The sequence below is a fragment of the Salmo trutta genome, chromosome 3, assembly GCF_901001165.1.
Source record: "Salmo trutta chromosome 3, fSalTru1.1, whole genome shotgun sequence".
NCBI lineage: Eukaryota > Metazoa > Chordata > Actinopteri > Salmoniformes > Salmonidae > Salmo > Salmo trutta.
In genome coordinates this window covers 62,370,488-62,382,329 of record NC_042959.1, presented here as the reverse complement: position 1 = coordinate 62,382,329, position 11,842 = coordinate 62,370,488, and the positions used below count along the sequence as shown (strand labels likewise).

Sequence of the window (11,842 nt, the reverse complement as noted above, 5' to 3'; positions counted from 1 at the left end):
GTAGTGAATGTCAATGTGCTTGAAAACAAATTTGAATTTGCCATGACACACGGCAGTGTCTATTTGCTGAGCGTGACTGTGTGTTTGCATTGTGGTTACTTTTAGGTGAAGTTAAGCAGTTTGGGTTAGACTAGTGTTAACTGACTTGCCTAAAGAAAAGAAAATAAATAAAACATGTTACTGTACCCCCCTTAAATACAATATAATATATCAAGTGTATGGTAACAGGAAGGGAAATAGCACCAAAAGGCTCCACAGACAAGACATTCTCAGCCCAACTTCTGCATTGTGGTTGTGACATGGTACTATCACATCTCTCCATGGTATTTATTTGCATGGTTATTTGCAGGTCAGTCTCTCTGGATGCATTCTGCAGGAGGGTGAGTAGTGTTGTTTGTCTCTGTAGAGTTTCATGTTTTCTTTCCTTTAATTGGTTCAACATTGGTGCATAGTGATGTTCAATCTATCTGTTTAGTGAGAATTTAAAGACAGAATAACTACATGATGTAGAGTTGTGAGAAAACTCTTCTGAGACAGATAAATATTACACCTGCTTTAAGTGAAAACGCTGTTGGAGCTTGTTTCATGATTGACTTTGCTATTAAGTTAAGCAATTTCCTCCTCAATAGAACCCTGTGGTGTTTTTATTGAAGTGTTGCAGTGGCTGCAATGTGGCTCTTTGAAACAACCAGTGTGATAATGGTGATTACTCTCACGTCGCCAGGTAACCATATTTTTGCTTTGATGCTCTATCATAATGTAGATGTCAGCACTGACTTATGATTAATAATTCAGATACGAAATTGGTACTACTTCTGTGTATTGCTCATAAGAGAGGAATAGGGAAGTACTGCAGAGGGAATGTGTTATATTTTCATTATTGTGTTACCTTGATAGTGAAATGTACAGTACCAGTCAAAAGTTTGGACACACCTACTCATTCAAGGGTTTTTCTTTATTTTTACTATAAGGAATCATGTAGTAACCAAAAAAGTGTTAAACAAATCAAAATATATTTTATATTTGAGATTCTTCAAAGTAGCCAATCTTTGGCTTGACAGCTTTGCACACTCTTGGCATTCTCTCAAACAGCTTCATGAGGTAGTCACCTGGAATGCATTTTAATGAACAGGTGTGCCTTGTTAAAGGTTCATTTGTAGAATTTCTTTCCTTCTTAATGCGTTTGATTCAATCAGTTGTGTTGTGACAACGTAGGGTGTATACAGAAAATATCCCTATTTGGTAAAATATCAAGTCCATATTATGGCGAGAACAAATCAAATAAGCAAAGAGAAATGACAGTCCATCATTACGGACAAAAATTAAATAGTCAATACGGAACATTTCAAGAACTTTGAAAGTTTCTTCAAGTGCAGTTGCAAAAGTCATCAAGCACTATGACAAAATTGGCTCTCATGAGGACTGCCACAGGAAAGGAAGACCCAGAGTTACCTCTGCTGCAGAGGATAAGTTCATTAGAGTTAACTGCAACTCAGATTGAAGCCCGAATAAATGCTTCACAGAGGTCAAGTAACAGACACATCTCAACATCAACTGTTCAGAGAAGACTACGTGAATCAGGCCTTCATGGTCAAATTGCTGCAAAGAAATCACTACTTAAGGAAACCAATAATAAGAAGAGACTTTCTTGGGCCAAGAAACACGAGCAATGGACATCAGACCGGTGGAAATCTGTCCTTTTGTCTGAGTCCAAATTTGAACATTTTGGTTCCAACCCCCGTGTCTTTGTGAGACGCAGAGTAGGTGAACGAATAATCTCCGCATGTGTGGTTTCCATTGTGAAGCATGGAGGAGGAGGTGTGGGGGGGCTTTGCTGGTGACACTGTCAGTGATTTATTTAGAATTCAAGGCACACTTAACCAGCAGGGCTAACACAGCATTCTGCAGCGATACGCCATCCCATCTGGTTCGCGCTTAGTGGGTCTATCATTTGTTTTTCAACAGGACACTGACTAAAACAGGCTGTGTAAGGGCTATTTGACCAAGGAGAGAGACGGAGTGCTCCATCAGATGACCTGGCTGCCACAATCACCCAACCTCAACCCAATTGAGATGGTTTGGGATGAGTTGGACCGCAGAGTGAAGGAAAAGCAGCCAACAAAGGCTCAGCATGTGGGAACTCCTTCAGGACTGCATTCCTCATAAAGCTTGTTGATGGAATGCCAAGAGTGTGCAAAGGGTGGCTACTTTGAAGAATATATAATATATTTATTTAAAAACTTTTTGGGTTACTACAGGATTCCATATGTGTTTTTTTCATAGTTTTGATGTCATCACTATTATTCTACAATATAGAAAATAGTACAAATAAAGAGAAACCCTTGAATGAGTAGGTGTGTCCAAACTTTTGACTGGTACTCTATATTTCTCAAATGACAGGGTTGGGAAGTAACTGATTACATTTAACAGGACAATGATCACATTTAATCAGTTACATGTAATCTGAAAAATAAATAATAAATAAATGATTACTTTTAAATTCAGAAAGGATTTTTGCGGAAAAAACAACATTGTGGCACCTTTCTGTTTTCTAATGACATTCAATTCAGCATTGAAATAACGCACAAGTTTAAGTTTGTTCCACCTGAACGAGTCTGACCACAAGTCAGGGACCACTATGGTGATACACCAAATTCGCTTGAAGGATTATTTTTGCCTCTGCTAATGCCTTTTAAGGGGAAAGTAATTCAAAAGTAGTCAGATTATGTTACTGAGTTTGGGTAATCCAAAGGTTATGTCACTGATAACATTTTGGGACAGGTAACTAGTAACTGTACCGGATTCTATTTAGAAAGTAACCTACCCAACCGTGTCAAATTATAAACCTCAAAGGGAAGGAAAATCTGAGATTACAGAGCAACTCACTCTTCTAATGAACAAAATGCAGAAGTGACTGATTAAAATATCTGAAGGTAGGCCACACACAGGAATGCTATATTTTCCTATACCTTTAAATGGCAAATTGGCACTGTATCTATCAGTGTTGTAGATAAATGTCATAACATTAACAATTTTTTTGTTTTGTTGTTGTTTTTTAAAGGTGATTGTGGGGGTAATTGGGGTGTGACTTTCAACAATACAGCTCCATGTGCCTTAAAAGGGTCATCAGTGATGTTTGGATGCAGTTATGACTACCCCTCAGACCAGACTATAACAAATACCTTCTGGAAGTTCAAGAATCAAATTGATGACACAAATTTCTTTGAGCAATACGGAGGACGTGTAGAATACCTTGGAAATAAAAAACACAACTGCACCTTGAGAATGGATAACCTAAATAGTAATGATGAAAATTCCTATCTCTTCAGATTTAAGACAGTTGATAATAATGGCCAACCGAATGCATGGAGCAGTAAAACATCAGTTTCACTAACTCTGACAGGTAATTTTCATACCAGAAGTAAAGCCCACTCTCATGACTCTACAAAACATTTTCAGTGATGATTGTTTTTCTCCTCTCTACAAGGGCTGACAGCTGAAGTAAACCCTGCCACTGTGAGAGAGGGAGAGAAGGTGACACTAAAATGTAGCACAACCTGTACACTGAGTAACCATCCCACTATTGTCTGGTTCAGGGATGGACAATCAGTATCAAAAACAGAGTTTCAGGCAAATAGTGAGGATTCTGGTAGATACCGATGTGCTGATCAAGGTCAAGATCTTCTCTCCTCTGCGCCAGTGTCTCTTGATGTCCAATGTGAGTTAATGCCTGATCTAATTAACATGAGCACATTATATGATTGTATGCATTTTAGAATAAGGCTGTAACATAACAACATGTGGAAAACCTCAAGGGGTCTGAATACTTTCCGAATGCACTGTACATTCAAACCTCTGCACCAAGGATGCGCTGCCTCTGAATGGTGTTCATTTAATTGCATTACATTCCTAAGAAAGCTCAAAGACAAGGTTTTCTTCTGATAAAATAATAGGAGGAATTTTGAAAGACGTATGTAGAGTTGAAATGGGAAGTTTACATACACCTTAACCAAATACATTTAAACTCAGTTTATCACAATTCCTGATATTTAATACTAGTAAAAATTCCCTGTCTTAGGTCAGTTAGGATCACCACTTGTCATAATCCGTGTATGTAGGTGGCAGGGAAGTCAGGCGCAGGAGAAACCAAAGTGGTTAAAAAAATTGAGTATTTATTAAAAAACTAACTACAAAACCATCGCAGAAAATAATCAGGGTAAACAATAACCCGTCGCACACCGATACATAAACAACACGTACATAACATAACAAACAATCACTGACAAGGATATGAGGGGAAACAGAGGGTTAAATACACAACATGTAATTACTGGGAAAGAAATAGGTGTGTAAGGAGACCGGACAAAACCAATGGAAATTGAAAAACTGATCAATGGTGGCTAGAAGACCGGTGACGTCGATCGCAGAGCACCACCCGAACAAGGAGGGGCATCGACTTCGGCAGAAGTCGTGACACCACTTTATATTAAGAATGTGAAATGTCAGAATAATAGTAGAGAGAATTATTTATTTCAGCTTTATTTCTTTCACCACATTCCCAATGGGTAAGAAGTTTACATACACTCAATTAGTATTTGGTAGCATTGCCTTTAAATTGTTTAACTTGGGTCAAACATTTCGGGTAGCCTTCCACAAGCTTCCCACAATAAGTTGGGTGAATTTTGGCCCTTTCCTCCTGACAGAGCTGGTGTAACTGAGTCAGGTTTGTAGGCCTCCTTGCTCTCACACGCTTTTTCAGTTCTGCCCACAAATTTTCTATGGGATTGAGGTCAGGGCTTTGTGATGGCCACTCCAATACCTTGACTTTGTTGTCCTTAAGTCATTTTGCCACAACTTTGGAAGTATGCTTGGGGTCATTGTTCATTTGGAAGACCCATTTGCAACCAAGCTTTAACTTCCTGACTGATGTCTTGAGATGTTGCTTCAATATATCCACATAATTTTCCGTCCTCATGATGCCATCTATTTTGTGAAGTGCACCAGTCCCTCCTGCAGCAAAGCACCACCACAACATGATGCTGCCACCCCCGTGCTTCACGGTTGGGATGGTATTCTTCGGCTGGCAATCTTCCCCCTTTTTCCCCCAAACATAATGATGGTCATTATGGCCACACAGTTCTATTTTTGTTTCATTAGACCAGAGGGTATTTCTGCAAAAAATATGATTTTTGTTCCCATGTGCAGTTGCAAACCGTAGTCTGGCTTTTTTATGGCGGTTTTGGAGCAGTGGATTCTTCCTTGCTGAGAGGCCTTTCAGGTTATGTCGATATATGACTTGTTTTACTGTGGATATAGATACTTTTGTGCCTGTTTCCTGCAGAATCTTCACAGGGTCCTTTGATCTTGTTCTGGGATTGATTTGCACTTTCCGCACCAAAGTACGTTCATCTCTAGGCGACAGAACGCGTCTCTTTCCTGAGCGGTATGATGGCTGCGTGGTCCCGTGGTGTTAATACTTGCATACTATTGTTTGCACAGGCATTTGGAAATTGCTCCCAAGGATGAACCAGACTTGTGGAGGTCTACAATGTTTGTTTTGAGGTCTTGGCTGATTTCTTTTGATTTTCCCATGATGTCAAGCAGAGGCACTGAGTTTGAAGGTAGGCCTTGAAATACATCCACAGTTACACCTCTAATTGACTCAAATGATGTCAATTAGCCTATCGGAAGCTTCTAAAGCCATGACATCTGTTTAAAGGCACAGTCAACAGAGTGTATCTAAACTTCTGACCCACTTGAATTGTGATACAGTGAATTATAAATGAAATAATCTGTCTGTAAACATTTGTTGGAAAAATGACTTGTGTCATGCACATCGTAGATGTCCTAACCGACTTGCCAAAACTATAGTTTGTTAAAACCTCTTAGCGCGCTGATCCCGCTAGTGGGATCAATTTTGACAACATCCGGTGAAATCGGAGTGCGCCAAATTCAAAATACAAAATCATAATATTAAACATTCATGAAAATACAAGTGTCATACATGATTCTTTAGCTTAGAATCTTGGAAATCAACACAGGCGTCACAAAATCATAAATAGCGATAAAATAAATCACTTACCTTTGAAGATCTTCCTCTTTTTGCAATTCCAAGGGTCCCAGCTACACAATGAATGGTCGTTTTGTTCGATAAAGTCCTTCTTTATATCCCAAATGTCTGTTTAGTCGGCGTCATTGTGTTCAGTGATCCACTCGTTCAACATGCAGACAAAGAAGTCCCAAAAGTTACTGGTAAAGTTTGTCCAAACAAGTCAAACGAAATTTCTAATTAATCCTCAGGTAGTCTAATATCTAAATAAATGATAATATTTCATACGGAAAATAGTATGTTCAATAGGGAAGGAAAATAACGAAGAGCGCGCCGTCGTTCAAGCGCACAAATAGACTACTTTTGCCTTACCTCTCAACGTGGATAAACAACTATTACTCGTTGGTTTTTCAAAAAACAAGCCTGAAACCAAGTATAAAGACTGTTGACATATCGTGGAAGCCATAGGAACTACAATCTGGGAGGTGGAAGTCATAGTTTTCAATAGCTTCACATTTGAAGTTGATGGGAGCTCAACAACAACAAAAAATTCCGGATGGATTTTCCTCGGGTTTTCGCCTGCCATATCAGTTCTGTTATAATAGACATTATGGAGTGTTTTTTATCCAATTCTACCAATTATATGCATATCTTAGCTTCTGGGCCTGAGTATCAGGCAGTTTACTTTGGGCTCGTCAGACAGGCGGAAATTCAGGATACTGCCCCCGATCCTAGAAAGGTTAACAAGAAATGTATGGAGTTGTTGAAAAACGAGTTTTAATGACTCCAACCTAAGTGCATGTAAACTTCTGTCTTCAACTGTAGATAGCATAGTGTTTTCACATACAAAATCCCTTGATCTTTTGGTGTGAATATGAATGTGCTTGATAACAAATTTGTCGTAACACAAGGCAATGTCTATTTCCTGACCGTGGCTGTGTGTTTGCATTGTGATTACTTGAAGAGGAAGTTGAGCAGTTTGAGGATGATGTTCATGTTGGTAGGGTATGGTGAGAGCAAATAACACAATGATGGCTACTAACGAAATGCAAAACTGTTCTGAGAACATTAATAAATATATTCTGACCCATTATATTTATTGGAACCACTAATTGGGATGAAAGTTCAGTCTTTTGGTTTTGTGAAGTGCACAGACAACCAAATGTGTGGTGAAAGGTACTGTAGTAGTGTGGTTCTATACAGAGAAATATGTTCAACATCATATAAACACTTGTAACCTTACTCCCTCTCCTACAGATGCTCCAAAGAATGTCACATTGTCAGTCAATCCATCTGGAGATGTTGTTAAGGGTAACTCAGTCACTCTCACCTGCAGCTGCAGTGCAAACCCCCCTGTGTTGGCCTACATCCTGTATAAGGAGAGTGGACAGTCCCTTGCAACTCTGACACCATCGCAGAGTCACACTATTCATAGAATCAGTCTCACAGACAGTGGAGGGTACTACTGCCTGGCAAAAAATGAAGTCAGTGATGTCAAGTCTAATGTAACTTCACTCAACGTTCAGTGTGAGTATTCACAGCTTAATTGACCATCAACACTAATGAACTGGATAACTGTAGGCCAACATTAGTTACTTTGTGTGGTCAGTAGGCTATTTTAAAGAACAGGACCACTCTTCAACTAATGTACTTGAGCTTGTTGTTCACTTTCAGACCCTCCTGAGGACACATCTGTGTCAGTCAGTCCCTCTGGTCCAGTGGTAGAGGGCATCTTTGTGAATCTGACCTGTAGCAGCCATGCTAACCCAGCAGTGAGCTACACCTGGTACAAAGTCAATGGGAGCTGCCCTATCCAGTCAGGGACTCAGTTGATACTTGAGAAGGTCTCTCCTGCTAACTCAGGGAGGTATTACTGTGAGGCACAGAACAAACATGGAGCCCTCAACTCATCACTCCTGTTGCTTGATGTTCTGTGTAAGTTAACTGTACATGCTATGTGAGTCTGTCAGTTTTATGTGCAAAGTTGTGTTTGCTTTCTTTATAGGGAAGCAGGTTTTTAAAACTGTGTTGTTGCAGTATCTTGGAGTATAATATCCAAGATATTGCAACAGTTTTTCACTACAATGTAAGCATAACAGGTCTGCAGAGTTGGGGTAAATCGCAATTAAATTCCTTTCAGTTGAATTGGACATGGAATGTATCCATAGGAAAGCAATGCAATCTCAGTCTCACCTGGCATGAATCTAGATGAACTTGACACCAACCCTGTTGGCCAGAACTGTTTGTGTTTGGATTAATCGTTACTAAATATGGAGCAGATATCAAAAGTTACATTTTTCTTTTTCTTTTTAACTTTAGATCCCCCAAGGAACACCTTGGTATCAGTCAGTTTCTCTGTCCCACTGTTAGAGGGAAGCTCTGTGAACCTGACCTGCAGCAGTCATGCCAACCCAGCAGTGGAGAACTACACCTGGTTTAAGAAGGATGGGACAGACACCTCACAGACAGGGTCAGGAGAGGTGTTGGCATTGACCTCTCTAACCTCCTCTGACAGTGGACAGTACTTCTGTGAGGCCAGGAACAGAGAAGGGGCTCACAACTCTACTGTAGTGTCTCTGACCATACAGGGTGCTAATCAAGGTGAGTGTAGAGGGAAATGTCCTGTTCTCCTGAATCAATATGTTCTAAATGGGAATTCACTTTGCATGAGTATATTTTTTCATGTACTGTACCCTACGTCATTTTCAGCTACAAAGACTTTCCAAATGTCAGTTTACATCAGTTCCGCGGCCACAGTTTTCATGGTGATCATACTTTTTGTGTTCCTATGGATGTGGTAAGTCTAGAAACATTGTGTACTCAGTTCAATATCATAATGCAGAGTATGATGGCCTTGTGGTACCTATTTGTGCCCCCAAAGAAGTTTGTTTTCGTTGACAGGAAAAGCCCAATCAAATTATGTCAAAAGACTGCTGTGGACAAAGAGGTGAGTGGAACACAGCATGTCAGTGCAACAGTGTTATGTGAAGGTTTGAACGCAGTAAGTATTCATGGATTTTGAACACCGTTAAAGCACAAGCTTCCATTCTTCCCCAGTAACAAGATATTTAGTTTAACCAATAGATGAAGGATGTCAATATATCACACATTTTGTATTGTTTTTGACTAATTCAATTTTTCAGGACGATCAAAACTCAGTCTTATCCAGTAGAAGAACCAGTAACGATCCAGCCACACAGGAAACTAGAACGGAGGAACAGGAAAATGCCCTCTATGCCAACGTTCAACTGCCTCCCTCTCACACCCACCACCAAGACAGTTCTCTGTACTCTGTGGTCAAGCCACCAGCTCAGCAGAACCCTCCTGACCTTCATTACGCTACTTTTGACTTCCAGCAGTTCCACAGCTCCATCGACAAGGCCCAACTCTCAGGACTCCATGAGGATGATGTTGTATACTCCACAATGAAACCCAGACAGGCCAACATGACAGACAACCTACAGTATGCCAGCATCCAGTTCCCACTCCCCAGTCCTTCTGCCAGGTAAGAGTGAACTCACTATCCATTTAGTCCTTTTCAATGTAACCTATTCTGAAAGTCTGTTTATTTGAAATATTTGAATATACTCATGTAATAACTCTATTTGCATGTGCAGATCAGAAGAAAGGTCAGAGGTGGACCATTCTGTTATCTACTCCACTATTGCCAAACCTGAAGCCTGAACATATAATTTCATGATGTTGAATAAACTAAGCAGCATTGGAACACATGTTAAGATATGTAAAGTATGCAATTAATAGGTAGTTATGGTAATAAGTGTATATGTCTTGTACTGTACTTGTAATGTATGTGTCTCGGGTGTGACGGTGAGCTTCCATCGCTTGTGCATGCTTCTATCTTGCTAATTGAATGATCAATCCTGAAATTTCATTGGCTGACTGTTTCATTTTTTGTTTGAGTTGTGACCGCCCAGGGCAAGGTGCTGGTAAGAGGGAAGTGGCCATGTAGCTGGTTTAGTTTGTAACTGTCTGACAAAGTTTGAGAAAATATTGTTGATTTATCTTGAATTTAAGTTTTGTTAGCTCTTCCCTCGACTGCACCAGAACTTGTATTTTTGGTTGTTTAGTTAGTTTGTTTTATTAAATATGTACTTTTATGACCTCCTTTTTGACTTGGCTGAGTCTCAGTAATTCAGTTTGTATTCACTAATGGAGGAGATGAGAAAAAGGAAATAACTTGCAACCTTTTGACTTTATTTTGCCACTCAACCCCAACTTGAAGAACCTGTGTATAATATGTAATGGGCAAAGCTACAGAGTACATGCTACAGATATTACTGTACATGTTTGTAAAAGAAATTTGATTTAGGGCTGGATACAGCTACACAACAGTGCCACTTTGTGGCAGTAAACTGGGCACAATATCTCCCAGCAGAGTTAATTGAGTTCTTTCTCAGTTCATGCTAATGTAAGTGTAATCTATTTGTTATGGTCTTCCTTGATGTGTTATTATGGTAATGACTGCTGGATTGTGGTCTCTGTAAGACTGTAACCTTGTTGAATTGATGCGGGGAGTTTTCCTATAGGGGAGTTATGTGCCAGATCTTATCGTTTAATAAACTAGGTATATTGACTTTATTTTCTACTGCAGATTCTGTTTGGTTGATCACGATTTCTGCTATTACTCCACTAAACGTATCAGATGGAAGACTACAATACAGTTTAGACAATATAAAGTTAGACTGTAGATATCAAATGAAAAGTAAACTCAGGAGTTGTAGAATTATATAGAGCACAAATCAATACATATTTTATATTTAACCTTTATTTAACTAGGCAAGTCAGTTATGAACAAATTCTTATTTACAATGATGGCCTACATCGGGCCAAACCCGTACGACACTGGGCCAATTGTGAGCCGTCCTATGGGACTCCCAAACACAGCCAGTTGTGATACAGCCTGGATTCGAACCAGGGTGTCTGTAGTGACATCTCTAGCACTGCAATGCAGTGCTTTAGACCGCTGCGCCACTTGAAAACAAAAAAGAGATTACAGATTACATCACTTTAATTTTAACGCTTAAACGTATTGTAACTTTTTCACTCACCTCCTAATACAAGCCACTGTTATAATGATGATCAGAGTGAATGTGTCATAGGCGTCGTAAGGATTGGACCAAGGCACAGCGGGTAAAGTGCTCATCTTCTTAATTTATTTTAAAGAAAACACTTAAACAAAATAAACAAATGACGAAAACAGTTCCGTAAGGCAACACAGGCTATACAGGAAAATAACCACCCACCAAAACACAAGTGAAAACAAACCCAACTAAATATGGCCTCCAATTAGAGACAACAACAACCAGCTGCTTCTAATTGGAGGTCATTGCCAAAAACCCAACATAGAAATAGAAAACTAGATATACACATAGAATAGAAAATATAGAACATAAACCAAAAACACCGAACCACACAAAACAAACACCCCCTGCCACGCCCTGACCAAACTACAATGACAAATAACCCCTTTTACTGGTCAGGACGTGACAGAATGGGACCCCACTGTCAGCACCAACCTCCACAGTATGGAGGACTGGCCATTTACTGCAGAGAAGAAACTACTGTGAGCTCTATAGGCCAGGGATAGCTACACACTGGTGTACATACTGTCATTTGTTTCAGAACAGGAAAAGAACAGGAAAAATACTGTATATTTTCAATGCATCCCCTTGCACCTACATTTCCCCACGGTCATGGTAACAGTAGAGCTCTGTGGTCCATGCTTGTTCACCGCTACACAGCAGTATTGCCCACTGTCCTCATGTTAGTGGT

At 39.7% G+C, this 11,842-nt stretch overlaps 1 protein-coding gene across 3 annotated transcripts; it reads left to right on the top strand.

The window, feature by feature from the left end:
* LOC115182674 (B-cell receptor CD22) lies at window positions 1–10,648 on the top strand. 3 transcript variants are annotated; one of them, XM_029744180.1, is made up of 12 exons: window positions 1–380; window positions 630–724; window positions 2,813–2,933; window positions 3,062–3,403; window positions 3,488–3,718; window positions 7,307–7,576; window positions 7,724–7,984; window positions 8,369–8,650; window positions 8,759–8,846; window positions 8,951–8,996; window positions 9,193–9,554; window positions 9,667–10,648. In XM_029744180.1, the coding sequence occupies exons 4-12, from the start codon at window positions 3,133–3,135 to the stop codon at window positions 9,731–9,733; spliced, it is 1,878 nt and encodes a 625-aa protein (XP_029600040.1). In that variant the 5' UTR covers window positions 1–380; window positions 630–724; window positions 2,813–2,933; window positions 3,062–3,132; the 3' UTR covers window positions 9,734–10,648. The 3 variants fall into 3 exon arrangements, with proteins under 3 accessions (XP_029600040.1, XP_029600034.1, XP_029600049.1); XM_029744174.1 differs by lacking the exon at window positions 2,813–2,933; XM_029744189.1 differs by lacking the exons at window positions 1–380; window positions 630–724 and having other exon boundaries at window positions 2,518–2,933.
* The last annotated feature ends 1,194 nt before the right edge of the window (window positions 10,649–11,842 follow it).

Coding starts and splice junctions, on each gene's coding strand:
- LOC115182674 (XM_029744174.1), top strand. CDS start 670: ATGTGGCTCTTTGAAACAACCAGTGTGATAATGGTGATTACTCTCACG. Junction 3,404..3,487: donor AGTTTCACTAACTCTGACAG/GTAATTTTCATA, acceptor CCTCTCTACAAG/GGCTGACAGCTGAAGTAAAC. Junction 7,985..8,368: donor CCTGTTGCTTGATGTTCTGT/GTAAGTTAACTG, acceptor TTTTAACTTTAG/ATCCCCCAAGGAACACCTTG.